The sequence below is a fragment of the Cygnus olor genome, chromosome 1 (assembly GCF_009769625.2).
Source record: "Cygnus olor isolate bCygOlo1 chromosome 1, bCygOlo1.pri.v2, whole genome shotgun sequence".
NCBI lineage: Eukaryota > Metazoa > Chordata > Aves > Anseriformes > Anatidae > Cygnus > Cygnus olor.
The window spans coordinates 47,633,762-47,660,074 of NC_049169.1; the positions used below are offsets into that span (position 1 = coordinate 47,633,762).

At 36.8% G+C, this 26,313-nt stretch overlaps 1 protein-coding gene across 7 annotated transcripts in view; it reads right to left on the minus strand.

The window, feature by feature from the left end:
- Positions 1-761: 761 nt before the first annotated feature.
- The window catches only part of VEZT (vezatin, adherens junctions transmembrane protein), a 58,672-nt gene continuing 33,120 nt past the window's right edge, over positions 762-26,313 (minus strand). For 2 of the 7 annotated variants that reach the window (XM_040557030.1, XM_040557011.1), the window contains 7 exons: positions 24,240-24,377; positions 16,877-17,024; positions 13,374-13,705; positions 12,364-12,557; positions 6,962-7,062; positions 5,522-5,729; positions 762-1,691 (listed from right to left, as the gene is read on the minus strand). In XM_040557030.1, coding sequence (XP_040412964.1) covers positions 1,102-1,691; positions 5,522-5,729; positions 6,962-7,062; positions 12,364-12,557; positions 13,374-13,705; positions 16,877-17,024; positions 24,240-24,377 — 1,711 coding nt within the window. In that variant the 3' untranslated portion in view covers positions 762-1,101. Of the gene's footprint in view, positions 2,487-5,521; positions 5,730-6,961; positions 7,063-12,363; positions 12,558-13,373; positions 13,706-16,876; positions 17,025-24,239; positions 24,390-26,313 lie in introns of all 7 variants that reach the window. The other 5 variants (XM_040557021.1, XM_040557001.1, XM_040557058.1 and 2 more) reach the window with 4 other exon arrangements.

Consider the following 26,313-nt stretch of genomic DNA (forward strand, 5'->3'; position numbering starts at 1 on the left):
ACAACTTGCATAACCTCATATCAAACATCCAAACTTAGGTGTCCACCAAGTTACAAGATACACCTTAGAAAAGTCTCGTTCTCTCATGGATCTTAATCACACAGGTTGTGTGACCCTTGTGATCTATGGAAAAATGGAAGAACATTAGGGAAGAGCAAATATGCTATTAAAATACCATAGATGTTGTCAGTTTTGCTTTAAGAAAATTACTTCAGGACATAAACAAAAATGTACAAGCAATCATTATATCAAAAATCAAACGTTATATTAAGGTTTAATTCATAAAAGGTTAACAAATAATTAATAGCTGTTTTAATAAATAGCTATTTAATTCTCATCTATTATAAATCCAACAGATAGCTTCTACCTCTCTATAGTACTTTCTACTGATATGCTTAAAACCCTCCCTAACATGTACTACACCTTTCTAACATGAGTTACAACATTTATTAACCCTTCATAAAATTCTCTATAAACCTTAATATGAAGCATGACCAACTTTATACTATTTCAGCCCCATGCCCCAGGACACATAAAATACTAGTTCTTCCAAGTTTTTACTTAAAACTCTACATTTTAGTTGGGAGCATCACTACCCACGGAATCACAAATACCTGTGGTGGCTTAACCAACTCACTGCAGACATGAGAATTGGTAGAAGATGATCACAGGGAACAGTTCAGGTTCTTCCTTTTTTGTTGGAACTAATATATGATACCATGACAACTATACCAGAAAGCAAAAGACGGAGTCTGTTGTAATTCAATACATTGTTTTTCATTCTTTTTAGAAAATCAACAACAGCACATTATGATACAAATAAATAAAACAGAAAACACTAAGGTAAATTCCAATACTCACCACTAAGATCTTAAAAAGGCAGCAGCCGACTGTTTGGTGGATGCAGCCTAAATTTGTCTTACCTTCAAATTTTCAATACACTTAGAAGTCCCATTTAGTGTATCAGACTCAGGGACCAAAACATTACATTTAGGTCTCCAATTGTTTTTTCCACCCAGTAATTTCATCTTCAAACCCCCACCTTATATTTCTTTTTCTACCAAATTGCCTGCTGTTGGTTTAATAAAGTTCAGCTCAGACTTATATTTTTCCTTCACTTTCAGAGCCTCTAACTTCATTCTCAAAATCTTCCACAAGGCCTTCATGCTCTTGCCTTTTCTCTTCCTCCTTTTCCTCCTCCTCCTCCTCCTCGTCATCATCTCCAAAAGTCTGTTCTTGCATTGTAGTAAAAGTGAAAGACCTGGCAGCAACTTGTGCAGCCAGACCAGATGTGAAGTTAAAATCTGTTGATATGTGGAGCTGAGCCAGCCTATGCTTTATTTTTGAATGCAATGCATCCTTAGAAGGAGGCTGTGAAACCTCTATTACATCCGTATCGCTTGGCTTGAGATCTTCAACTTCCCCTTCATACTGATAACACGTTCTTTCTTCAGCCCCTGCAGAAATACTGTCTTCAGTAGTACTGTCTTTGTTTTTCTCCATCTCAGGATCTTCATACAAATATTCTGTCCTGCTTTTATCAGCAGCATTGACTTTTGGATTAGAGTCTATTTCTTCAGATTTATCACAACTTTGGCTGCAGTTCTGCTTTTCTGTATCTGAATTCATGTGTGATTCCAAATTACTTAGTAGCTTCAGCGATTCTACAGGAGACAAGGGTTTCACTGCAGCTTAAAAAGGGGAAAAAATGAATTGATAACTAAAAGCAAGGTGCTATATATAAATAATATTTGTGTTTGAAAAGGTGCAGGATTGGAAGAGTCAAAATGGATTGAAAAACCAACAAAACAAAACACGACAGTAACAAAAAACACAAATCAAAGAAAACCTAAAATAAATCAGTGTTTTCTAACCACAGAGCTGAAATGAAATGTGATAGCTGCTTGTCGGAACTAAGCCTTAAAATCTGTGATATAAAAAGATGGCACGAAATTGATGATGTTCAAAAATGGCATCAAACACAGACGATGCGTTCAACGTTAAAGTAAAAAAAATACTGCACTGCATACAGATTTGAACTGTCTTTGTTTTAGACAATGGTTTACCTAATCCAATAAATACAGCTGGTACATGAAACAGTCCTTATGTGCAATATCTGATCTCACATCACAACATACAAATACAACATGTATTCATACAGCCAGGTAAGGTGTCCTCACAAATAAAGTGTGGTTTAATTTAGCCTCTCTTGAAGTTAGTAGCAGCAGCGAGTCCCATTGCCAGCAACGGGATGCTTGCCAGGAAGTCTCTCCTCCCAGTGTTAAGGGTTAGTATAACTCGGTACAATCACTTCTTGAAGAACAGACGTCTTTCTTTTTAAGAAAACGATATAATGTCCATTTCCAAGTAACAGATTCCCTAAACTGCAGTAGCTCCATTAGAGTAGCAGCACGAACATAAATGAGAGCAGCAACAGCAGATTCCCAAGTGGCATTTCCCTTTCTAATTCCATTCTGACTTTACCCCTGTAAGCAGAGATGAAAATAACTCTGGGAAATACGCAAACTTTTCATGGGAAACAAAATTTACGGTATTAGGATTTTTCCATTGCATCCTATTGCAGCAATATTTATTTTAGCTAGCTGAAGGCAGGTGCATCATTATGACTGTCACATTGATAATTATTTTCACGAGCACACTGAAAGACTGTCTTAGAATTTGTATTGTACTGTTTGTTTTAAAAACTCCTATACCGAAGGAGCACTGCACCAGACTCATCTCAATTATTAACAGAACAGCTTTCTCCCCTTCTTGCACAAAAAAAAACAACACTAAGAAACCAACAAAAAGCAAATAAAAACAAAATCCTGCCGCTCATTTCTGCCCGTTTGCTTGAAGAGGCAGGAATACACACAACAGCATTATCATTTGGGAGCAAATTTGTTGCCTACTGCCTCCAAAGAGCAGTTCCAAAGCCAGAACTCTAGAAACGTAGATACTTCAGGTTGGCAGCTAGGCAGTTGGTTGAATTGATTAGTTAATAAACAAGGTGGAATTCACCAATTCTCAGAGTATAGCTTTCCAAATACAGAGATGAGAAAAACTGGGAAACAGTTTTATAAGAACTGTTGCATGGAAAAGATAGCAGATGGGTAAACAGCTGGGTGCAACACAACCACTGACAGAATGCAATTTTGGTGGGGGGCGAGGGGAGAAGAAAGACTAGAAGTGATTTTGCACCAGAAGAATGTTGTTTGATATTGTCTGATAAATGAAAACAAATCCCCTAGTAACTTCATGGACCCCTTCAAAGGTACCTCTGTTTTTCTGGTTCAATGGGATGCCCAAGGACCAAAAATAGAAGCACATCAGCACTCCAATAGGTAACTGAGTGCCCAGACTGTAAACATTATTACCATGGTGCTAGGCTTGGGCACATTTGCTTTAGTCTGGTGTTTTGCTAAGATTTTTTCTTCTGGAATACAGCCTATCATCTATAGTTGACTTCATGCTGTGTTCTTTGGGCGTATCAACTTGTTGGGAACTGACCTCTTTTATGTAGAAACCCTCCCCAGCCCAGCCCTTTCATCGATGAACCAAAAACCCTTAACAAATCAAAATGGCTTGCTATGTGCCTAAGGCTTTAGCCTAAGCATCTTCCAGGATCTTTTTTCACAACAATTGCAAGTTAGGAGAATGTATGATTTCTGGAATGTGATCATCCTGTAAAAGCAAGATTTAAGAGGGTGATGGAAATGGGTCATATCAAAACCATCCACTGGCTTGGGCCAATGCAGACAAGAACACAAACCTTTCTGGTTTAATTCTTCAAGATAATGCCAACCATCAATATGGGAAGCACAGCTCACAAAAATGTTTCTTAAAGGAATGACCCATGTGTACAGATAAATTAATGTCTGCAAGAGAGATATGTCGGGGTCCATCATGTCATATTTAACTGACTTGTGTTTCTTTTGAAGAAATAATGAAGAAATTCCTTAAAAACAGCAGAAGATGTTATGTCTGCTGTCCATATCAATATTTCAGATTAAGATATACAGAGTCCGAGACAAAAGGAGACAATATTAATTATTTTCACAAACTGTCCTTCCTCGTATTTTCAACTTTTGTACAACATGGAAGAAATATGTTATTAGTCCTAAGCAGCTGAAGGAAATCACACTTTCCTCCCTCCCCACCACAGAATCTCTAATCCTAAAACAATGTAATATTTATATGTGAAAAGGAAAGGAACCAACATGAGCCACAAAGGCTTTCAAGTGAATGGTTACTCAAGATTACAGGAGTCAGCTGACTCCTCTTTCAGCTGTTACAGCTGTTCAGGTAAGCCAGTCTATTAATTTCTAGAAAGCTATGGCCACAAATGGCCACTGATGTGGACAGGTATCAGCTGCTAACCTAGATAAGGAAATACCCTATGCAAGCGCTCCTGACAAAGAACTTTCTACAACAGTCACTAGATCTGTCAAGACTTAAACTGGAGGTAGGATTCCTCCCTTCTCCTTTCAAATGACATAAAGAGAAAAGTTGTGAAGCACATATTTTTGTGGGTTTGATGTCAAAAGAAACAGTTTTTGTTTCTTTGGTATGGTCTGTTACTGTGTGTTCCCACTAAATTACTGAAGGATGCAATCGATGGTCTTTTTATCTGGTAAGCACTGGCAGAGGCAGTGGATTTGCTGCCAGACTTGAGGGTTGCTTTTCTTAACATAGAACATGAAAAATTTTTAGAGGGCTCTTCCTAACCTGTCTGTAAGAGGAAGGAATGAAAATGGGGAAGAGAACAGAAAAAGGAAAAAACAAACCACTACCAATTTTAAAGATAATAAATCAAGCAGCTCAAGCAGCAAAAGCAATCAAGTTGTATCCAGTCTTGTTGCTGGAACTGAAACAGGCTGTCCTGTTGAGGCAAGAGAAATTTTCATTTTCTTATCTTCAAGTTCAAGTGGATGGAGCTACCCAGCAGTCCTCAGAATTGGAAAGAGTAATTTGGAAGAACTCTTCTTGTTAGTATTATTTATTTATTTTTAAATATATTCTGCATGCTCCCTCTTCCAAGGAAACAAAAGCCCATCTTAGTCTTTTATGAGCGTTCAATATTTCAAAGTCTAGCTCTTCACTTTAATCTATCCATTTTTGTAAGTCTGGGATAAATTCTGATAGTTTCTTTAAATTCTGAAAAATAACTTATTTATGAATCCAATTTAAAATTCATGTTTACTGGAAAGCGATGAGAGAAAGTCAGTTCATTTTGTATGGTTTATAGCCTGACAGTTCTCTTTATGCTGTGCTTAATAGCTTTAGCTCAATATTTTTGTTTGAAGCCAAATTCACATTCTTTTAAGTTCCTTTCAATATATAGTAAAACAATTGCTACAAATAATATAAGGAGATGGAATAAAAAACTAAGGCCACACAGCTCTACCAAATACACTGCTATAGAATTCAAATACTGCTCAGCTAACACAGTCTGAAGTTGATGGTAAACAGACACCTACCCTTTCTTAGAAAGGCATTAATTTTCAAAAGCAATGCTTACCATGGTCACTGAATAGCAGCTGTTTCCATTTCTGTCTTTCTGTTTCAGAAGCTTTAAAACCCAGTACAGATTTCAATTCCTGTAACACCCTCTTAGATTCTTCTCTCTCTCGTTTTTGTCTCTCTCTCTCTTCCTGGGAAAAGCAGTCAAAAGCTTCCCTATTATATTCATTGTCCATATCTGAATAATCAACATATGCTTCCAATTCCTGAAAAAAGAAAAAACGTATTTTTAATCTTCACTTTCAGTGTAGACACTGTGCTTCAAGCCGATGCATGACCAAGTGATCTCAACACAAGACAACTGCAGTAGAAGGATGGAGCCTTGTTTGAACAAAGCCAGTGTATCTGACACCACTCTCAGTTATACAATTTTGGAAGAAGTCCACTCATTTAAAGTGGACTAAAAACATTACCGCAGTCACCCAAGATTTAGTTTCTTACACAAGAATGACCGAGTGATATACCTTGAAAAAGGGAGTCCACAATGACTGGTGGAAATAAGCAATGCTGATTTTTTTGTTTGTTTGTTTTGTTTTTATTTAATTCACACCATAAGCAATTCTTTCTCAGTCAGGCATTATGCTAATTTAAGTTATATCAATCACTATCAAGGAGAAAAGCAAAGTCTGCCTCCAAATTTAACTACAATGAAGAACACTACAATATAAAGAAAAATGAACTCCATTTATGTTATGATAGACAGCTGCTGAAGTTATTAGTTCCAGATCTTTGATATGGGGAAAAAAAACCTAGAGAGAAAACAAGTGAGGTAGGCTTGATAGAAGGTGAGGGAGGGAGAGGGTAAGGGAGGGACAGAGCAGAGCATAGGTGTCGATCTGCTTGCAGAATGTATCTGTCACTCAGCTTTAGGACAGAAGACTAACCTCTCTTCAGGACGGCCTAACACATTACATTACACAGAGCACATTACACAGCAGTTTCCCTGGAGTGGGGAAATGACACGAAGCTGTTCAGCATCACAGTCTGCTTTAGGTACCCAAAAATGTGGACACTATGCAAACTGAAGACAGGCTGGTTTGTTCAGGAGCTTCTTCCTTGTGCTGCTGTGTCAGCTCAATACTATGCAAGTAGGACTCAATTTTATGTACTGCCTTTCAGCAATTCACATTTTTTTTCTACATTACTCTGTGTTGCTGCTCTCCTTTTCTCATTTTTTTTAACAATATATACAAGAACAAGTGAATACTGGTGCTCTTCTTTCCCCCTCCCCCAGTATGGGAATACATCCTCTTTGATCATCAGAGGGAAAAATACATCAATTTTTTCACTGAGTGCATTTATGAAATGGCACTGGCTACTTACTTGACCTGCCTTGAGAAGACAAGAAAGTCACTGCACAAACAACTGAAAAAGGGATGGATATAGAAAAGAAGCCCATCATTGAAAATGATCCTTTTTTTTTTTTTTTTTTTTTTACCTGCTCTTCGGGGATTGGATCTCTGTCTTCTATGTATAAGGTAGGCTGCATTAAAGGTACTGTAGTACACTGTAGGTTGTCACAGAAAGCTTCAAGCTTGCCTTTAGGGGAAAGGAAAGAAAGCAATGAAGAAAAAAAAAAAAAGAAAAATTTTGAACGTTGAGTAATATTTTTGACTTGCTCAGGCAGGGTCCAGGCCTTTTCACTAGACAGGATTGGCACACATGAAAAAATAGTCAGAAGGTTGGTTAGAATACATTGAAATACTACGTTAAAATAGCTAAGACACTTAAGTGTTCTCTGATATAAGCTGGGTCTCATGAAACTCACCTTGAACTATACTATTTCAACTAACAGATGTCAATTTTTTTTTAATAGGCTTTGAAAGACTGCAGAAGGCAGACAAAAATCTGTAAAAACAGAAAATAGATTTGGTGCCCAAGTTTAAATGCAGAAGTAAAATACGAGATGGCAAATTATAGGCAAATCAGCTTCAAATAATTGGAAAATACTGGAAAAAAATAAGCAAAACTTATAGAAAGCTACTAGGAAGGCAGCAAGGCAGTAAATGACAGCCAGTGTGGGTTTATTGAGAACAGAAGATGTCAAGACATTCCATTATCCTTATAATAGAAAGAAGCCAAAGACATCCTGCATTTTGTTTCCAGTATGGCTTTTGACACAGTGTCATTACATACTTTTAAACAAAATCCCTAGGCTAGAAGATTTGCTACTAGGCGTTGTTTATCTCTTGGATAAACAACGTGGTTACCATTTTCAGACAGGAACAATACATTTAGTGAGGATTTGCCCCAAGTCCAATACTCTTCAACATTTCCAATGGGTTAAAGACAAAAACAAAAAAACACCACACACCAAAAGTGTTTAATCTAATTAAATCTGCTGCCATAGGGATGACCTGCAAGGATATTGATGGGTAGAATAAAAAAATAATACTGGAAAATTAGAGACACCCCAGGAAGAACTGGATTTCAGATACAGAGTCCAGTGACAGTGGCTGTGACATTTTGTGTCAAATGCACAAATATATGACTGACTGGGCAGCAGCACCGAGAAAAAGATCTGAGGAAGCTAGTCAATTATACCCTGCTGCAAGCAAAAAGCCAGACTACATAACAGTACATATAAACAGCAGCACGGATTGTTAGACACAGGAAATCACTTTTCTGCTCTCCTTGGCACTGATCAGGCTGTGGATGGAACATTGTGCCCAGGCTGAGGCTCCCCCATTCAATAATCTTGTAGACCAGCTAAAGGGTGGCTGGAGAAAAACAGCTGAAATGATCAGACGGCTACATAAAGTATAACCGTCATAGATTTGAAGGATACAGGGTTATGCAGAGAAGACAGAAATATTATCAGTTGTCTTCAAATATGTAAGAGAGGGCTATAAAGAGGAAATGGATTTCCATTGTGGGTGGATCAAAAGCACTGTTTTTTTAATTGCAGCAAGAGATATTTATATTCAATACAAGAAAAAAACTTCTGCTGGTAAGGAGACTTAAGTGCTGGAATAGATGCCTGGAAATACTGTAAAATGTCTCTAAAGAGAAGTTTTTAAGAGCAGGCAAACATTTACTCACACATGGCACAAGTACTAATTTACCCCTGAGAAGAGAAACGGGCTAGGTAACCTTGCCAAACCCCACCCTCCCTTATTCTCAATTCCTTATCTATATATTGAATACTTCGGGATGGTATTCTGAAAGTGGGTAGTCACATTAACAATGACTCTACTGGTGCTCAGTTACCTGCTTTTGCAAACAAGGAAAATATTTAATTCCCTAGTTGCTTTTGTTGAGCTGCAGATTTGACACTCCACACGTATCTAAATGCAGTGATCATTTAAAAGAAAGGGGAAGCACATAGTGAAATCTGAAGTGGAAAACTGACCTGAGCTAATTATTTTACAAATATTAAGATGACTTGTCCATTACATAGTTGTGCCTTGGAATAAAAACATTTTAATAATAACAATAATAGCAACAATAAAAATATGCTTCTGAAGGTATGAAGACAAATTTTAAAGAGTACTATGAAAATTGCCAACAATAAACTTGCCTTCTTAAATCAGAAGAGTAAAACAGCTGCTCTAATATGTATAGGCTGCTGTATTTGTCATCTGTATGGGAGGATAACATTTCTAAGGATATGTTTCAAGATCATGAATTCACAGTGTTTAACTAAAGATGCTGCTTTAGTTCCTCTCCAATGGATCAAAGGACTGCAAAAACCAGGAGCTTGCAACAGAGTACTATGGTACAAAAAATCTGAAAAAGTTGTATACATTTGCAAATGTAGAGACAGTTCTTTCTTTCTAAAAGGAAAAAAGGATGGAATTTAAATAGTTTGAGAGCCATTATTTCAAAAACTGTTAAAACAACACTAACTAGCCATAAAAGGTGTTCTGTAAAAGTAACGGCAGATTATTGTATGCTTGAATCATTGAGGCCTCAAGTGATAAATCAGTTTTGTGCATGAAGAAAAGAGGTGAATGGATACACAGAAGCTGGCTGAAAGTCTAGAATCAACTAATGTTTAAAACAAGTAGAGATTGATGTGTTTCCATAAGTCTATCATTGCCCCATGCTTTCAAGTAGAGATGAATTCCCCTAAAGTTGCTAAAACACCACTTCCTCTCTGGCTCTGTTCTGAATGTGACAGGATCAGTGACTAACAGGACTGGTGGTAGAAATACTGAAGAGTCCTGTAAACATAGTAGTCAAACAACATTCGTTACTATAGTGGTTACTATACCATAGACTACAATACATGCCAGTTTCACCATTCATGGAAGGCTGCTCGGAGTGTCTGAATGTTCAATCAGTTAGACCTAAATGTCTTTGACAGAGTTTAACAGAAAGAATTATTTAATATATCTGTAAGAAACCTGCTTTAACATAGAATGATCTAGAGCAAGAAGTATGAGATTCTTGACTGAGATCCATATGTTTACACAGAAAACAAAAATATGCAAAACTGCTCGGAAAATAAGCGACAGGCAGCTACCTAAGATGCCACAACTAGGACAGATAACAGTTCAAAGCAGTGGATGGAAACTTTCAATGCATAATTCAGCAAAAGCATTTTGATGCTGGAAAGAGCAGCGAGTTCCCCATTTACTCCTCCCCACGGAGCAACATGGGCCCTTGGCTGCTGCAGCTGGTGGGCTGTGTGCTGTCTACTCCTTACCCATGCTGAGAGCAGCACGAACCAAGAAGGGAAAGCAAAGCTACATTTTTGCTCAGTACATAATTGTGGTAAGATCCAAACCCAAGGAAATAGTAAATTTAAATACTGCATATCCTTTTCAGTTTCAGATGAAGAAGCAAAAAAGATTGACTTTGTTTTAAAACTAAGCACAATTATAAGTTACTGCTAAAAATATTCGCTATTTATAGCTTTTAAGTTATGCAATATTTCCTCTCAAAACTGAATCTAAACCATCAAGAACAGCTCCTTCTTCATCACTGTTCATAACTGATGTTGAAAATGGCATTGCTACTGCTCTGCTATAGTTAGTTGAACTAAACACCATTAAATTTATTACACCAAAAGCATTGGGCATCCACTTGACACAATGCTGTACTATGATAGGGTTCTTGCTACTGCTCTTGTAAAAATAATTCATTTGATTTTACATAACACTATGTAAAAACAAAAGATGTGCTTAGCTGTTACATTATTTCAGCAGGGAGGTATCTTCTTTCAAAGTGCTTTCAGGAAGCATTGAAAAAAGCCTCAGACATAATTTAATGAAGTAATTCACATAATCATGACTGACAGACCAGCTGTTAAGATGTACAGAAAGAGATCAGAAGAATAATATCTGATTTCATGCACAGCTTGAAAAGTTCAACTCACAGAAGCTGAACTGCACAGAAATACACTAGAAAAGTCAAATGTAGCCACATAAAAACAATTTTCTCCAACCAACCTAATTTAAAAGTAGTTCATGTGGAGTAACTCAGTAAACTTGTTGCAAAATAGGGATTCAAACCCCACACATTTCCAGGAAAGTCACTGGAAAAAACAGAAAGTGAAAGATTTCTTTTTTTAATTTAATTTCTCACACAATCCCTTTTTTCTAAGTCATAGACTAAGTCATTTTTTACAAGACTTTAGAAGGAAGCAAGTCACAAGAACAGTCCCTGCTGTGCAAAGTCATACACAAGGTAAAAACATAACTAAAATAACTAAAAATACTATGGCATGTAGTCTAGAAAGAACATTTAAGAAAAGGGGAGAAAAACAGATCAGTGGAACCCCTGGTTGTAGAGGGCATCAACAAAACACAACAGGCTAATACATGCAAATGTATCAAACTACATCCAATATCTTCACTGATTGTTTTACAGAGCTGCGAGAGGAAATCACAAGACTGGACGATTAGGCTAAGTACACACAAATTTTGTTACACCATGTCTGGACCTGCATGGAACCCTGGTCTGTGTAGGCAGTAGACTCGCCAGTGCTCCCAGTTCTGATGAAGAAGGTCAGCTTGGACATCTTTTGGCCCACAGCAATATTCATCCACCTACTGGATACACCACCTATATATAATTAAGAGCTTAGCTCACTACAGTTTTGGATTTCTGTAGGTAACTTGCTGATATATCCCAAGTCATAATTTTCCTAATGTGTTCTCAATTACCAGCATTATTCAGATGCTGAGATGTACGTTTCTAGGCCAATAAAGACACTCCTGGGAAAAAAAAAAGATTAGAAATTATATGTTCAACTCTATGTCAGGAGAGCCTAAGTTCACTTCAATTACTTAAGCTAGATGTGATCCACAAGGATAACAGCATGGGCCGTACAGGGCACTAAGATGAGGGACATAAGGCAAAACTTTGGGATGTGCTGCTCACGTGACTTCTAAGCACACAGATTAGCTCCCTTTCTCTGAGAGAGAAGGTAAACAGGTATTATACGCTCAATACATACTCTACAATTCAAAATGTTTCAGGAAACATGAACGTCAAGAAAGTTTCATGAAAAGGTAATTGTAATTTCAATTACCTTATTTTAATGTGATAAATACAAGAAAATCTCAAGGATGATCAATCAAAATCCTACCCATTCAACATGTCATTCACCATTCATAGGCAAAAAGCTACTATTGGTCTACACTTAGAAATGTACAATCTGAACCCACGTCTAACAGACAGTTAGCCCGTTTATATTTTTTGCTGAAACAAAAGCTTCAAGGTCATCACAATGAAAAAGCCTGACACACATACAGCTTTTCAAACCGTATGGTTTTAAAACCTCTCTAGCTAAAATTCAGATACACAGTCTGAATGCAGTTTTTGATGCATTTGACCATTCCATCTCTAAAGTGCATTGCGTTAGTTGCCAAATTAAACTCTCATATTTACCTTTTTTATTTGGATTTTTTCCACTCATTTTTTCCACCTGAGAAATGGCTTCTTCCCAGCAGCTGTTGCTTGCCTGCATATGAGGCTGAATAAACTTTAGTTTTTGTTCCAGAACCTGATGCGCTTCTGTTGTCAATTCAGGCGTCTCCTTAGTGCTAACAAGTTTTTCAAGTTCATCCTCAAGTATTATTACCCTAAGTAATAAAATGAGCAAAAAAAATAATAATAAATATTTGACTTTACTTTTCTTCAAGCATTTAATTTAATTAATGTTATTTTATTCAGATTCTCAAGATCTAGTCTAGCCAACTCCTCAAAGATGCTCCACAGTTTTAAAAATAATATCCCTTTCTCCACATCAAGATACACTGTTCACCTACACTCATTACAGTAATTCTTAGAAGTAAGATTAAAAGTGTAGAACAGTTTCAACTGTTTTACCAAGGCAGTGATGAAACCTTAAAAATATTTACTAGATAGTTACTACGAGCTGAACTTATATAGCATTTGGTATGTTACAAAATCAATGAAAGATGTTTATTCACTTTTTTTCAAGGAAGTGACAAAAGCAAAGAGAGATTAATGCACTGATTGGCTTTGATTTTGTCACCAGATATCTAAAGAATAACCAGGAAACAATATCAGATTCCACGTTGAACCAAGGCTCTTTGACCAAACTCTATGTTAAGATACACCTAGTAGGTGACATAGCTGAAAGTTCAGACACAGCAATAGGCAGAGCATGAGAATGTAAGTGGTGAAATACTCTTTCAAGCACTGTTGAGAGAATTCTACTGTCAAATAACATCTTTTAAAGTGGAGCTAGCGTCTTGGAAACCGACATCTTCAGTAGAATCAATTATGAACAGAACAGGCATGAATTACTTGCAACGACTATAGCTATCTGCATTTTTTCTTTCTAATCTGGGATATAAACTGACAACTCAGAGAACTTGAGTTAGAAGCCTCCTTCCCACAGGCATGTTCTCCTAATTCATGTGTAAACTTACTCATTCAGCAGTGCCTTCAGATGAAGCTGCAAGCTGCGTACTGCTGTTTGAAGACTGTTCAACTCCCTTGACCTCTGCTTTGTTCTGGTTGGCCGCTCGAAACCTGACTGATGCTGAGTTTCAAAGTACCGATAAAACTCATAGCTTCGCTTTAGCTCCTCCAAGCAGGCAGCATGTGTATGAGGTAGGCCTTGAGTCACATCAGACAAGATATGATGAGGCAGCCGTTCAGGGGAGATCAAGGGCTTGGGGGACGCATTGGCTGGCGAGAGGAGCAGTACCAGCCTCCTGAAGAATTCTGAACTCTGCCCTACCCAGAGCTGAAACAAAACCTGTAAAACAGGGTGAGGTTAGCTCTGTGCGCCTGGAATACAGCCAGCTTCCAAAATACATGTACAGATATAGAATGCAAAAACATTCCTCGGCCCACTGCAGCAGCTCTGAAAAACTGAGAAAATCCCCTTCATGTTTTTGAAAGGTATCCCAGACCATGTGAGTTCAGGTCTTGTGAACCTTAGGTGACTGTTAATTCTTTCATGAAGTCCATTACATGCAATTATCTTCAAAAGGTTGTCAGAGACCTACAATTTCATATTCTCACCAGGTAGTCTCATTATTTGCTATAATCTCCAAATACCCTACAGCTTACAAATAGCAGCCAAAATTCCAGCGGTAGCAAAGACATTTTTTCCTTTCTAACATCAAGCTATCAGTTTTATGATCTACTTACTAACTACTGCCTTGGCCCACACCCAACCTTGAAACATGAGTCTAATTGCACTGTACTTCAACAAAAAACATTATACTTCTGGAGAAAGCTGAGCTGCTAACTCACTTTTTTTTGCAGCCAAAGTGAGAAATGTCACCAATGCCATTAAGGGAGGGAAAGACCCCAAGCTATGTGAAGAGATGATTCAATTCACAATATTATATATGGTACAAAAGAGGTCAGGCAATTTGGGAACAAGCAAACCCACAACTTTGGTTTCTCAGAAACTTCCACTTCAAATGCAATGAAAAGAACTGTTTTCTTTGTTTATGGAAGACCATTGTCTTCATAGACCATGACAGAACAGTAGTATCTTATACCTCTAAAATAAAAGGATAGGGTATAACACTTTACTCTGCAATATCAGTCCTTATTAACAAGGATCAACTTCATCTAAATACAAGGTGTAGTCTGAAACCTACTCCCAAGCATTCCAGACTAAGGAAGACAAATTACTCACCATGCCTTTTTCTCTGCTACAGAATAGGACTAACAAATTACTTGTTCAGATATATATATATATTTAAATCTACAGGACTTGCAATGAGATACGTACAACTTTGCACTCTTACTACTATTGACAAGTAATATTTCTTTCTCAGTGCAGAACAATCAAGAGCAAAACACTCAAAACAATAACACACAAAAAATAAATGCCTTCAGATCAATGTGGTCAGATATACCCAAAGATGTATCAAAAACACCTGGACGCGAGGTGACAAAATATTCCAGAAGGAAAAAAATATCAATTAAGAAAAGATGTTTATGAGAAGAAATAACAGAGTTTGAGATGAACTGAACGAAGAGTACACATGCAAGAATGATTTGGCTAGGTGTTAGAAAACAACAGCAACAAAAAAACCCACCACAAGCCAAGTGAGGTTAGGAAAGCAGGGGGTGGAGGAAGCAAACAAATTGGCAGGAATTACCTAAGTGTCTCTGAAGGTGTGGTACCTTGGATAAAGAGTCAAGAGCTCAGGTTATAATGAACACAAAAGACAACTAAACCCTTCCGCCAGACAGAAGGCAAAAGCAGTGAAAAGGTAGCACACAAAAGTAGTGAACTTCAGGAAATGAAAACAATAACTCAAAATCCACCTGAAAAAAGGTACAAAGGATGAGAGAAAAGGAAATTCCAGATGTATTTAAGGTTGAAAATAGTTTGTTCTAGCCATAAATTTTGATGATTTTTATCTGTATTCAGACTTCACAGAAAACATGCAACTGGCTCTTTGCAGCTTGGATCAGTATTTATTTTCAAGCCAAAAAATTTTACTCTTTAAACTGGCTTAGTTCAAGGACAAAGTAGCCAAAACACATAGGCTACATTGGTCATATGGCCTAGGCATGGGCTTGAATGAAAATAAAAATATTCACCGAATCTGATACATGTCTGTATTTTACCTGCATTTTAAAATAACGGAAAGTGCTCTCAAAGGAAGAAAAAAAAAATAAGAAAACAAAAAAAATAAAGAGGACTACACATAGATCCAGGGCTCGCAATACAAATATGCCCCAAGGTTATCTAACTATTCTGTTACTACAGTACAAATCTGCTTAGATTTATATTAATTTAGCTTGACTCAACTACACCACACCCAGCCTACACCACTGTCATCAGTTAAGGCAAATTCAGATTTTCTAGTTGTGAGTTTACCCAAAAAGTATTCCATCCAGTTTAATTAAAACAGATTTCAGTGAAATTACTGCAAATTGCAAGTAAACAAAGTCTTAGTTTACAAGCTTGAGCAACTCTAATTGACTTCTCGAGCTTAAAGAGAACTGGGTAAGTCGGCTTGCGTGATTGTAATTAGAAGTTCAGCTCATTAAAAGGCAAGAAAAAATCCCCAAAACTTACATCTGATGTAGCACATAGCTTACAACCGATTAGACAAAACCTCAAAGCTTTGCAACTACTATTGCTGGTGCCATTTACGGTCAGAAGAAAAGAAATCAAGGCCTAGAAATTACGTGAATAAAATGCAACATGAGCCAACCTCATTAAAACAAAGAAGTCACATAATAATGGAATTTTCCATTTAAAAAGAGTAAAATGGAACCGCCTAGGCACAGAACCACTAGAGCATAGAAGGTTTGCATTCAAATTAGATCTAATTTTACTCATTTACTCAAGCACATTAAAAATACTTAACATCTCAAAACAAAATAGATTAAAAAGGCCATTAAATGATTGTCATTCTGCTCAGTTAAACATCTTTTCAAAGATCAAAGAACTTCGCTGGATCATGGCAGCAGGGGGTCCAGGCTTATAATTTATCCTTCTCTGTGTAGCCAAATGCATCTATTCCCTTTAACAATTACAACTAATTTACATCTTTGGATGTCTCTCTTTTATTAAAGTCAAGCAATTAATTAAAAAGATTTAAGTACAAACCTGAAAAATATTTTATTTGTCTGGAATCATGTGAAATCAAAGAACAAAAGCTCAGGTTTAAGAAGGAGGTTGATCAAGCTGATTATAAAACACTGCCTTGAATTTGTATGATTGACAGAACAAAACCCTCGTGTTTTATTGTGCAACTTCTCTTCAAATACATGCAAAAAGAAATCATGTAATGCGAATACATGTAGAAACACATGATATGAGACAAATTTTACCTCCTTCCTCAGTTGACTGTGCTACCACAGGCTAGTATACACAAGCCAAATGGCCTCATGACAACTGAAAAAAATTTCACGCTGAGCCATTGCGGATGTGCCTAGGAGAGATTACCTTGAGCGCAGGCAAGCTGAAGCCATCTGTGAGATTGTGTGCCTCCTCTTCAGACACCTGCTCTTCACTCAGTCCCAGACCCAGCTCCTTGAAAGGGACTACACAGATGTAGCTGGTCACATTGTCGCTCTCAGAGTTCAGAGGGTAGGTTTAGCCAGAGTTAAGGTGGGTAGCAAAGCAACTTTTGCATTAAAAACAAAAGGCAAAAAAAACAGCTAACATGGTTTCTTATTTCTGGTAATTTAAATGAAAGAACACGTAATCCCTGTTTAGTTGAACCCAAATTGAACCTCTAATTGAACTTCTTCCAAACTTTGTTCATAGCACAGGTTTTAAAGGCTAAGAGAAGGATGATAAGACCTTGACTAAACATCCAATAATACGGTAATATTAATAATATAACACACTAAATACAACTACTTAAAAAGAAACAAATGAAAACATATTGATGAAAATCCCTGTATTCCTTTCAAGTTAGATTGCTTTGGCTTCAATTAGTAAATTCCCAACAATTAGATCATGTCAATCTCACAACAGAAATCATTATAACAGAGGAGAGAGGAAGACAACATTTGTGCAATTTGGAGTTTCAAAGGTAGTCTATGTTATAGACCAAACTCGGGACAACTGCAGGAATTCCCTGCAAGTCCTGCGTGTGGAAGGACTGCTCGGGGACCTTTGCAATAACTGTTCTTTGATATTTCAGATATTACCATGAAGAAGAGCAGCTCCCAATTGTCATACTGTTAATTCAAAACCAAACTTCCCAGACACAGCAACCTGTACAGTAAGGTTTCCTACAGCCAAAGCTCAATTATCTTTAACATATTTTGTGAGGATACGTGTGCTAATATTCCCATCACTTTGCTCTGTGTGTCAGCAGTGACTTTGACACTTTATTGAGTAATTAGCTAAGAAAGCAGATGGAGTATGGCTTTGATCACCATGCTTCGTTACCTCGTTTACAAAGTAGCTTAGTCAATTTAGGCCCCAATCTTGATAATTCTTAATGATATATACAATGCTGTTCGCCTGAGAAATCTCAGTAAATATGCATTTTAATAGAACTATTCACACATAAAAATGTAAGTACATGAGAAAAAGTCAATTCTTTCAATAGCACTTTTCTACTGATGCTAGAATCATAAGACCCATGCGGTAATTTTTTTTTTATTTAAAAAAATGTACCTTTCCAACCCTCAAACTGTGGTGAAATGCTTAAAAAATAGGAAACAAGCACAATATAACTCTAATGCCAGAGGAACAGATAAAAATAATCTTTAAAAATAATCCCTTATGCTGGGGAAAGAGGAGATGGTACAGTTCAAGACTTCTGTAAATTGAGAATAAATATCCAGTCAATAAAGAGTAAAATTTGCTTAAAAAAAGAATTTATCACTCATTGTCATAAGCACACCTTTGTTCCAAAGGGAAAAAAAAAAGAAAAAGAAATTGCAAAGCATTCATGAAAATACTTTTAATTTAAACTATGTTATTTTTCTTTATGTTTGATTTACAAACTGAATACTCTCATCTCTTGGGTCACATAAAGCCCACCAGAAGTACTTGTCTCTTGTCCAACTAATATGATTTCTGAGGAAGCTACAAGTTCCACCCGCTTTCACTCCCAAATTTTCCACCTGTTAAACTCTCGTAGGATTGAACTTGCAATAGTGATTTTGCTGAAGAAAATATTTATCACTTGAGTAGAAGAACAGTGCATAAAAGTGAATTTTTTGTGGCTCAGGAAACAGCAATACTACGTCTCCGGGCTCTGAACAAACAAATACATTTCTCCCTAATTCCTGACAGAAGTCCAGGAAGAAAGAAGCCTGTTAAGTGTCCTCCAGAAGCACGAATGCAGGTGAAAACCTGCAATGCAATTGCAGGTTGAAGCAATGCAAATGACTCAGGAACATAACATACTGTTGTCACCAGCTGCTGTTGTCACACGGTGTCAGCTGGGTCAGCTATTCTAAATGAACCTGACTGTGTGCCCAGCAGGTGGAGCACAGGGGATGAGGATGTTAACTCCACCAGAGATTGCAAAATCAGGTCCAAACCCTTCAGGACCGATTATCTTAGAGATTGATAATATTCTGCGATAATCTTTTTTTTCCCGCAACAAGGCATTTCCAAAGCATGAGCATCTTAAAAAGCAGTTTGGACACATGTTGATTTCTAAATCATGCTAAAAATTGCAAGGAACCTCTCAAATGGGTGGTTTGACCAAATGAGCCACTTATCCGTAGTACATCTCAACAAGGGATTCCCACCAAAATCCCATGTCTTCTGCCTCGTACTCTTACTTCCAATCATTTTTGTTAAGAATATACATGTATTTCCTTATTGTGCTTTGATCTAAACCATAAAATGTCTCTCTTTTTATTCACATTGAGAGATTAGCTAAAAAGATGCAAGTAGAGTAAATAAGATTGCATAACTTAAATGTTTCTGTCTTTGAGGAAATACTTTAATCATCTGTTCAACTTACGTTCCTTATTAGCTTGGAGTAAGAGAAGACAAAGCTACTTAATAATAAGCTGTCAAATCCAAAATCAAATATCTGTGCAATGAATATGGAACCTCTGCCAGGAGGCTGATCTTATTTATAAAAAAGCAACAGTACTAATGTACCCACGTACACAACAATTTCATATTAGCACTTTGCTCTTCAAAAGCACATTCCCATCTAAAGATCTAATGAGGGCCTCAAAGTATTCCTAAGAAACCCAAGCTGCTCTCTCATAAAATTCTCACCCGCTGGAAGGGATGAGAAAAGCATGTGATGAACTGGCTGGTCAACAAAAAAACATTTAACTGAAAATTTCTCAAGCATCTTTGCTTAGACCTTCCAGAAGTGGATTTCTGAGTTAGGCTTTTACAATCCAAAGAGAGTACAATTATATATATTTAGCTTGTGTGAGGTTTTCTTGTGCAAACTCTCTTTCCCAAATGAAAAAGCGTTTTTCTAACATTTTCTGAAGCAATAAACTTTTCACAGAGGAGAAGGAACAAATTTTACTAGATTTACAAGGAGCACATTTACAAGTTTTCCCAAGCTCAGTGCATCTCAAATACACAGAATGCATTTTATATTCACTACACCATAATGAGACACCATTCAATTTAGAAATATTAGAATCACAGAATATTCTGAGTTGGATGGGACTCACAAGGATCACTGACTCCATCTCCTGGCTCCACACAGGTCCACCCAAAAATCAGAGAAGGCCTTATGCTTAGAACAAAATTAAAGTTGCTTGAGTTTATATGGTCAAACTCCCAGGTCCTATCTGTCAAGTGAGTTGAATGGAAATGGAGTATCACACCATCTTTCACCAGCTGAGAATTAGACTGTTAACATCTTCCAGTAACATAAGCTACACAATTTCCTCCATCCAGCTTGAGTATAATTAAATCAGTGCATAAACCATAGATTCTTATGATGCAGAACCCACAAGGTTCTTAAGCATAAAAATATTAAATGACTGGCACACTGACTGAAGTATTACCTCCAAGTTATTACACAGTTCAATGGAGTGTAGTGTAGAGATTTGCTGCGCTACTAGTGACTAGTTTGCATAACATCCTGTAAATACTCAACCCAAAATATCTAATTTCTAGCTTAAGCTTTCAACCATTGCATCCTGCTATACCCTTATTTCCAGATTAAAGGAGAAATACTCTTTTCTCCTCTATAACTTTTTCTTCTGTGACTTTGAGCAATGTACTCTTCCGTGTACTCTTCCTGACATGAACAAGTCAGAGTAAGGATGGCATGAGAAAACACTGAATTGTTTCTGCAAGTTCACAGCCGTCACTTCCCATGAAATGTAAAGAATCCATCTCATTAAATACTACTGGTCCACTGAGTCTGACAGAAACACCTGGTATAAGCTAAAGTATAATCATATATTTTTTCTATTTTACATATGAACACATTTTAATTAGGAAGATATTAATTTATTCTGTTCACTGAAATGAGCTAAAAAGTGGCATACTGGCCACAAGCAAACACTAGCAAACTTCTAGTACTACTGAGTGAGTAATGATAATGTATCATGTTTATGCAATTTGTATTACATATTTGTATTTATATAATAAAGCTGTGAATTAAGATTTTTAATTCTCTGTAACAACTTCATCAAACAGATCTCCTTCTTATTCATTTGAGATATACCTTACCATAAAAGCCTAATTTGACAGATATACTTAAATACTAGAAATAATACTGATGGGTATAAAATCTACAATGAATGGATTAGCACAGATCAACATATACCTTATTATTTAAGGTGTATTTAATCATTTATTTTTACCTTTCATTGATTTATGTCTACAGTTAAGATCAATACTTAAGTCAGCAAGTTTTTAACTCAGCCCAACAGTCACCAGCTCAGCCACTCAAGTATATACTCTTCCTTGTCTCTCTTGAAGTTATACATAAAGCAAGTGCCTAAGGTTTAAAGCAGCTTCTCTTTGGCTTCCAAGAGCATTAGTCTTACTGATTCAAAGTATGAATTTGAGGCTTATTTCAGAAATAATCAAATACATTAAAGTGTATGTAACAACCTACTTCAGTTACAAGTATTTCTAGTAAGTTCTGAACATATAAGAATGCTTTAAATGAAAACTTTCCTTAAATTGTAGTATACCTTTTACTACATTAGAGAATTTAGTACCATTTTCTGAATTACTTTAACCATTTTATGTCATAATAGACATGTCTCTGTTCAAGAGCTATTGTCTTAAGGCAACGATTATCACCAGATGTACAATAATTCTCAGTCTCAATTTTCCAGGTTCATTATAAGAAAGACAAAGATAAAAGAAAATGGGGCATTCTGCACATTATCAACCTTTTGTATCCACTGAACCACACAGAGGACCTGGACTGTGACCTTATTTTGATAACTAGACATCACACAAAAATGACCTCTGGAGTCAGAGATTCACCACTGTTGTTGAATGACAAGCATCATCCCCATGTGATGATATCAACTGAATACTGTCAACCAAGGAAAGCAAACTGTAATATAGAAAATTATTTCCCATTGACACATGCTTCAAAGCTTGGCTCTTTTTTGACTTTTTTTTTGAAACATCTCATTTCAGTGTCAGACTCTCATGAAACAAAAGCAGACCGCAATATTAGAAGGTTGGTACAGCAGAAGAAAACGTAATGGATCAAATCCTCAAATGACGTCAATGCATACAACACTGTGGAAGAAGATGAATGGTGAGCATTTACATCATGTGAAGATCCAGTTCTACTGTCATACCCATTCATTCTCGTACCTAAGTGCTGTGGCCAATCAGCCAACAAATTTTCAGTGTTATCTCTCTTCCCCCATGACGAACTCTCACATTGCATGTACTGTTTATTTGCTTATGCTCTCAAGAAATTACTACTTCCTTATTTTATAAAGAACAAAATGACCCTAAAGAATAATGTTATCTATTAAAATGGAACTAACCTTTGTTCCTTAGTATATTAGCTGGGAAGACTCAAGTTTTACTGTCTTTGAGGCTAGGAGGCATTTCACATATTGAATTTCTACTGAAAAATGTTTCAAGCAAAAAAACCAACCACAGTTTTTCACTTGCATAAATACAGAGATACATCTGCTCCACTACAGAGACACAAGCTAATATCCAGTAAAACACTTAAAAAAAAGTGTTCTCTCCAGTTCCTCCTTCCCCTTGCTATAGGCCAAATTTATACTAATGACATGATGATGGACAAGAGCATTAAGGTTGTCACAACCGGCAGGTGTGAATGCTTTTGACATGAAGGCATCTTTGGCCTCTCCAGCGTAAGCATACTATTTAATTGCACAAGGCAGTGGAATCTATTTGAAAGATGCTCCTGGCCATCAATGCCCATATAGTACATGGAGCATTTTCAGGCATTCATGATATGCAGGGAAAACTACAAATTAAGGCAGCTGGAAACCACCTTAAAGCTGTTCTTAATTATTTTGGTGGGGAGGAGGAATCATTTACACACCTACCTCACATTTAAATTCCCTGCTTTCGGTTTACAAGCACTGCTGATTTGAGCAAGTCTGCATCTCAACTCACATGCTGCCACTCTTTTTTCCACTGTGTTCTGCACGTATTAAGTTTAGCAGTTAGAAAACTAGTGGACTGTCTAATTCACACCAATGTTCCTTGAACCTGTAACCTCCACAGTCAAAGCAACACACCTTTTCACAGCAACTACTAGACTTCCCTTCTTCGTGCTGGAGGATATTTGTGAAGGCCATGTCCACCGATCCCACTTTCAAATCCCTTCCTGTGTTTTTAGAAGCAATTCTTGATTAATGCCAAGTTAGGTACCAGTTGCCTCTACCAACATGTTTGAACCGGTCATTTTTTTTTTCCTTTATATCGCCAGTACACCTTAATCCTCAGTGCTAAGAGTTAAGCCTTGAGCTGAGAATGAGGATGCCTACATGAGTTACTACTTCGCAAACAAATACTTATTTCCTTCAAAGTGAGTGCACGCTCTCATAGCTTCATGTGTGCCTGTGTCACATGCTATTATTCAATATTAATCGAGTATGTTCCAGGAAGGCAAAACAAGTTATTTGTCATGACAGATTTTCAACAATTGCATTACCATCAGCTTTTTTTTCCCCCACATGAAGTTTCTCAGATCAGAAACATATCTGTTTTACTTTTTGCTACAATAGAGGGTGAAGGCATTGTTATTTCCTATGTAGTGCAATAAACATAGTAAAAAAATCTTGAAATGGTAACGCCGTTAAAGTATACAATTCACTGAGGAAATGTAGATGATGCTTCACAAAATCGAATCTGATCCAAGTGTTCTAGTTTGCTTCAGGGTAGAAACTCCTCGCTCTTAAACATGCCCTTTGGCTAATTATCGTAATGAGAGTTTTCACCCAGCTTGTCTGAAACAGAAAATCAACTTATCTTTGAACATAGGGACAATGAGCGAATGGGCTTATCAATCAGAGGAAAGGTTATTTTTGTGCAAGGGAAAACGATGGCTAAAAGTAATTTAAAAACAAAATCCCAAAGGATTCTGACATACTTCAGTACTTTCACAGAGGCATGGGCATCAATAGTTAGAACAATGTTTTCAGTACATAGGATTTTATCTCACATTGCACAGTGCAAAAAAGAAAAAAATTAAGACTGTTCCAAACCAAGCATAAACCCAAATTTACTATGCTACCTTTCCTTTATCTCATTTAGATATGTAATTAGATTGTATGTTTCTAGACATGCCAACTGTAAACATTGGCACAACCACAGGTAGGTAACATTAATGGAATAACTGAACTGTTTTTTTCGTTGTTGTTGTGTAGTTTTTTTACAAAAAGGATATTTTTTCAGCATGTATAGAGTAGCCAGTCTTGAAGCTCGAAAGTTGGCTCTGACAGATCGATAAACAGCTTTCCGGAGACCAATAAGATGTTGACTAGGATGTTGTCCAGCTTTATTAAATGGGCAAGCGGCACTGACCCTGTCAAGCAAACTTGAAAAGTAAAATGTGATACAACTGTACAGATGTCCTAAAGTATTTTTAAAGACAGTACATCAGTTTTCTCATTCCATTACTTAGAAACTATTTCAAATTGCTCAGTAGCTATGACAGAAAAAAAAATAATAAAAAAATCCATCATATCAATGACTTATTTAATCAAAGTCTTAGATAAGCAGATAGGACTCCTCAATAGGCGGCCTGATTCTATTCTCATCTGAGCCATGGTAAAACTCCTGAGGACATTGTCTTTTCCAAAGTGTTCAGAAAGAATATACTAAACATAGGCAGGCCACAACACTATTTCTGATACAAAACTGTTACATGCCCAGTATAAGTTTTGGAAATTTTAACATGCAGATATTTAACATATACCTCTTTATATACAAATTTGCTCTTTAAACTATTTTTGCAGAAAAAGTGCGCTACTATTTTTTGTTTTCCATGTAAAACACTATTTTCTTTCAAGCCGTCCCTGCAGAATTCTTCTCTAGGTCAACAGAAATATTATATAAGTGGGGAAATAGCTTTTACCAATTATGCAATGAATGACAGCAATGTTTTGTGGAAGCTAACACAGGTAAACACATGAAATATATGCAATTAAATCAGCGTATTTGAAAATACGCTTTGGTATTCATATATTCAGGTGAATATACAATTTAAAAGAAACTATGACACTTACTTATTTGACTATACTTCAAAATAGCTCTAGAATAGTAAGAAATTGCCTAATCTGGAAATAAACTGAATTGTGAACTGCATAAACATTAAATATGTCCATGCAACACTAAACTGTAGATAAAGGAAAAAAATATTAGTTACTTCTGTTCATGTACAGTCTTGAAGCCAAACCTATGACTGCAACACTGAAAATAGTGGACAGTTCGCCCTTTCTACCTGCTGGCACCGTTTTTTACTAGAACCAGCTCAGGAATGGACGTAGTGTGGTCAGCAAGAGTGAAGAATTGTTTGGGGACTGGAGCCTGCTTCTGCTCTCACCTTGCTCAGATTGCTCAGGCAACAAGGTGATTTCACATCTTCAGTCACATAAAAGGGAAAAGCATAGCGTGTACCTGGAAAGATGAGCGTGTTGCTGAACTGATAACTATTTTGTCTAGCCTATTTCCATCTTAACAAAGAGAGAGAGGAAGAGAGAGGAAAAAATAGCTGTGGAACACAACATCAGGCTGAATCTGCAGACCTGGGCTTGCTACAGCACAGTTTAGCTAAGTACAGCTAGCCAAAATCTGGATCAATATTATTTAACCGTCAGCTTCAGTATCTTTCCATTCACAACACAATTAATTCACAGTCCAGACTATGCTAAGCTAGCAGTATATTCAAACAGCAGCATACGTATCATGGAATGGGTGCTGTGCTACCTGGTTGAAAAACCCGTTCTTTCAAAGATGTAAAACAACATATTCGTTAACTTTTCAGGTGCAACCATTTCTACTGCCATAAGATTTTCCCTGAACAAGCATAAAGACGTTGACAAGGTTACTACTGGTGAACATAGCAAACTGAGTTCTTCTAAGATTTATTGTAGCAAAATTCAGGAGAAGAAGAAAGGGTAGCTAGTTTTTTTGGATCGTACATGAAGCATTTTGCCAAGCAAAGAACTTCATGATGCTCTGTGCAGCAGCATCTCTTACATATATGGATGCAGAAAAGGACACTCTGGAGTTCGAACTTCTTCCAAACCAAAACAAACCTAAACCTCTATGACTCTGGCTTCTTCATACTGAACAATTATTCCAACGAGATTGCTGACACAGGCTGACTTCTCCCACTCCATCCACACTCAAAAATCTTTTGAAAAGCTTGCCAGAGTTTTAAGTAAAGAGGCTGAGATCAAGAACCAGCTTAAAGACCAGTCTGTTTTTTGTTAATCTGTTATCTAAGATATGCAGTA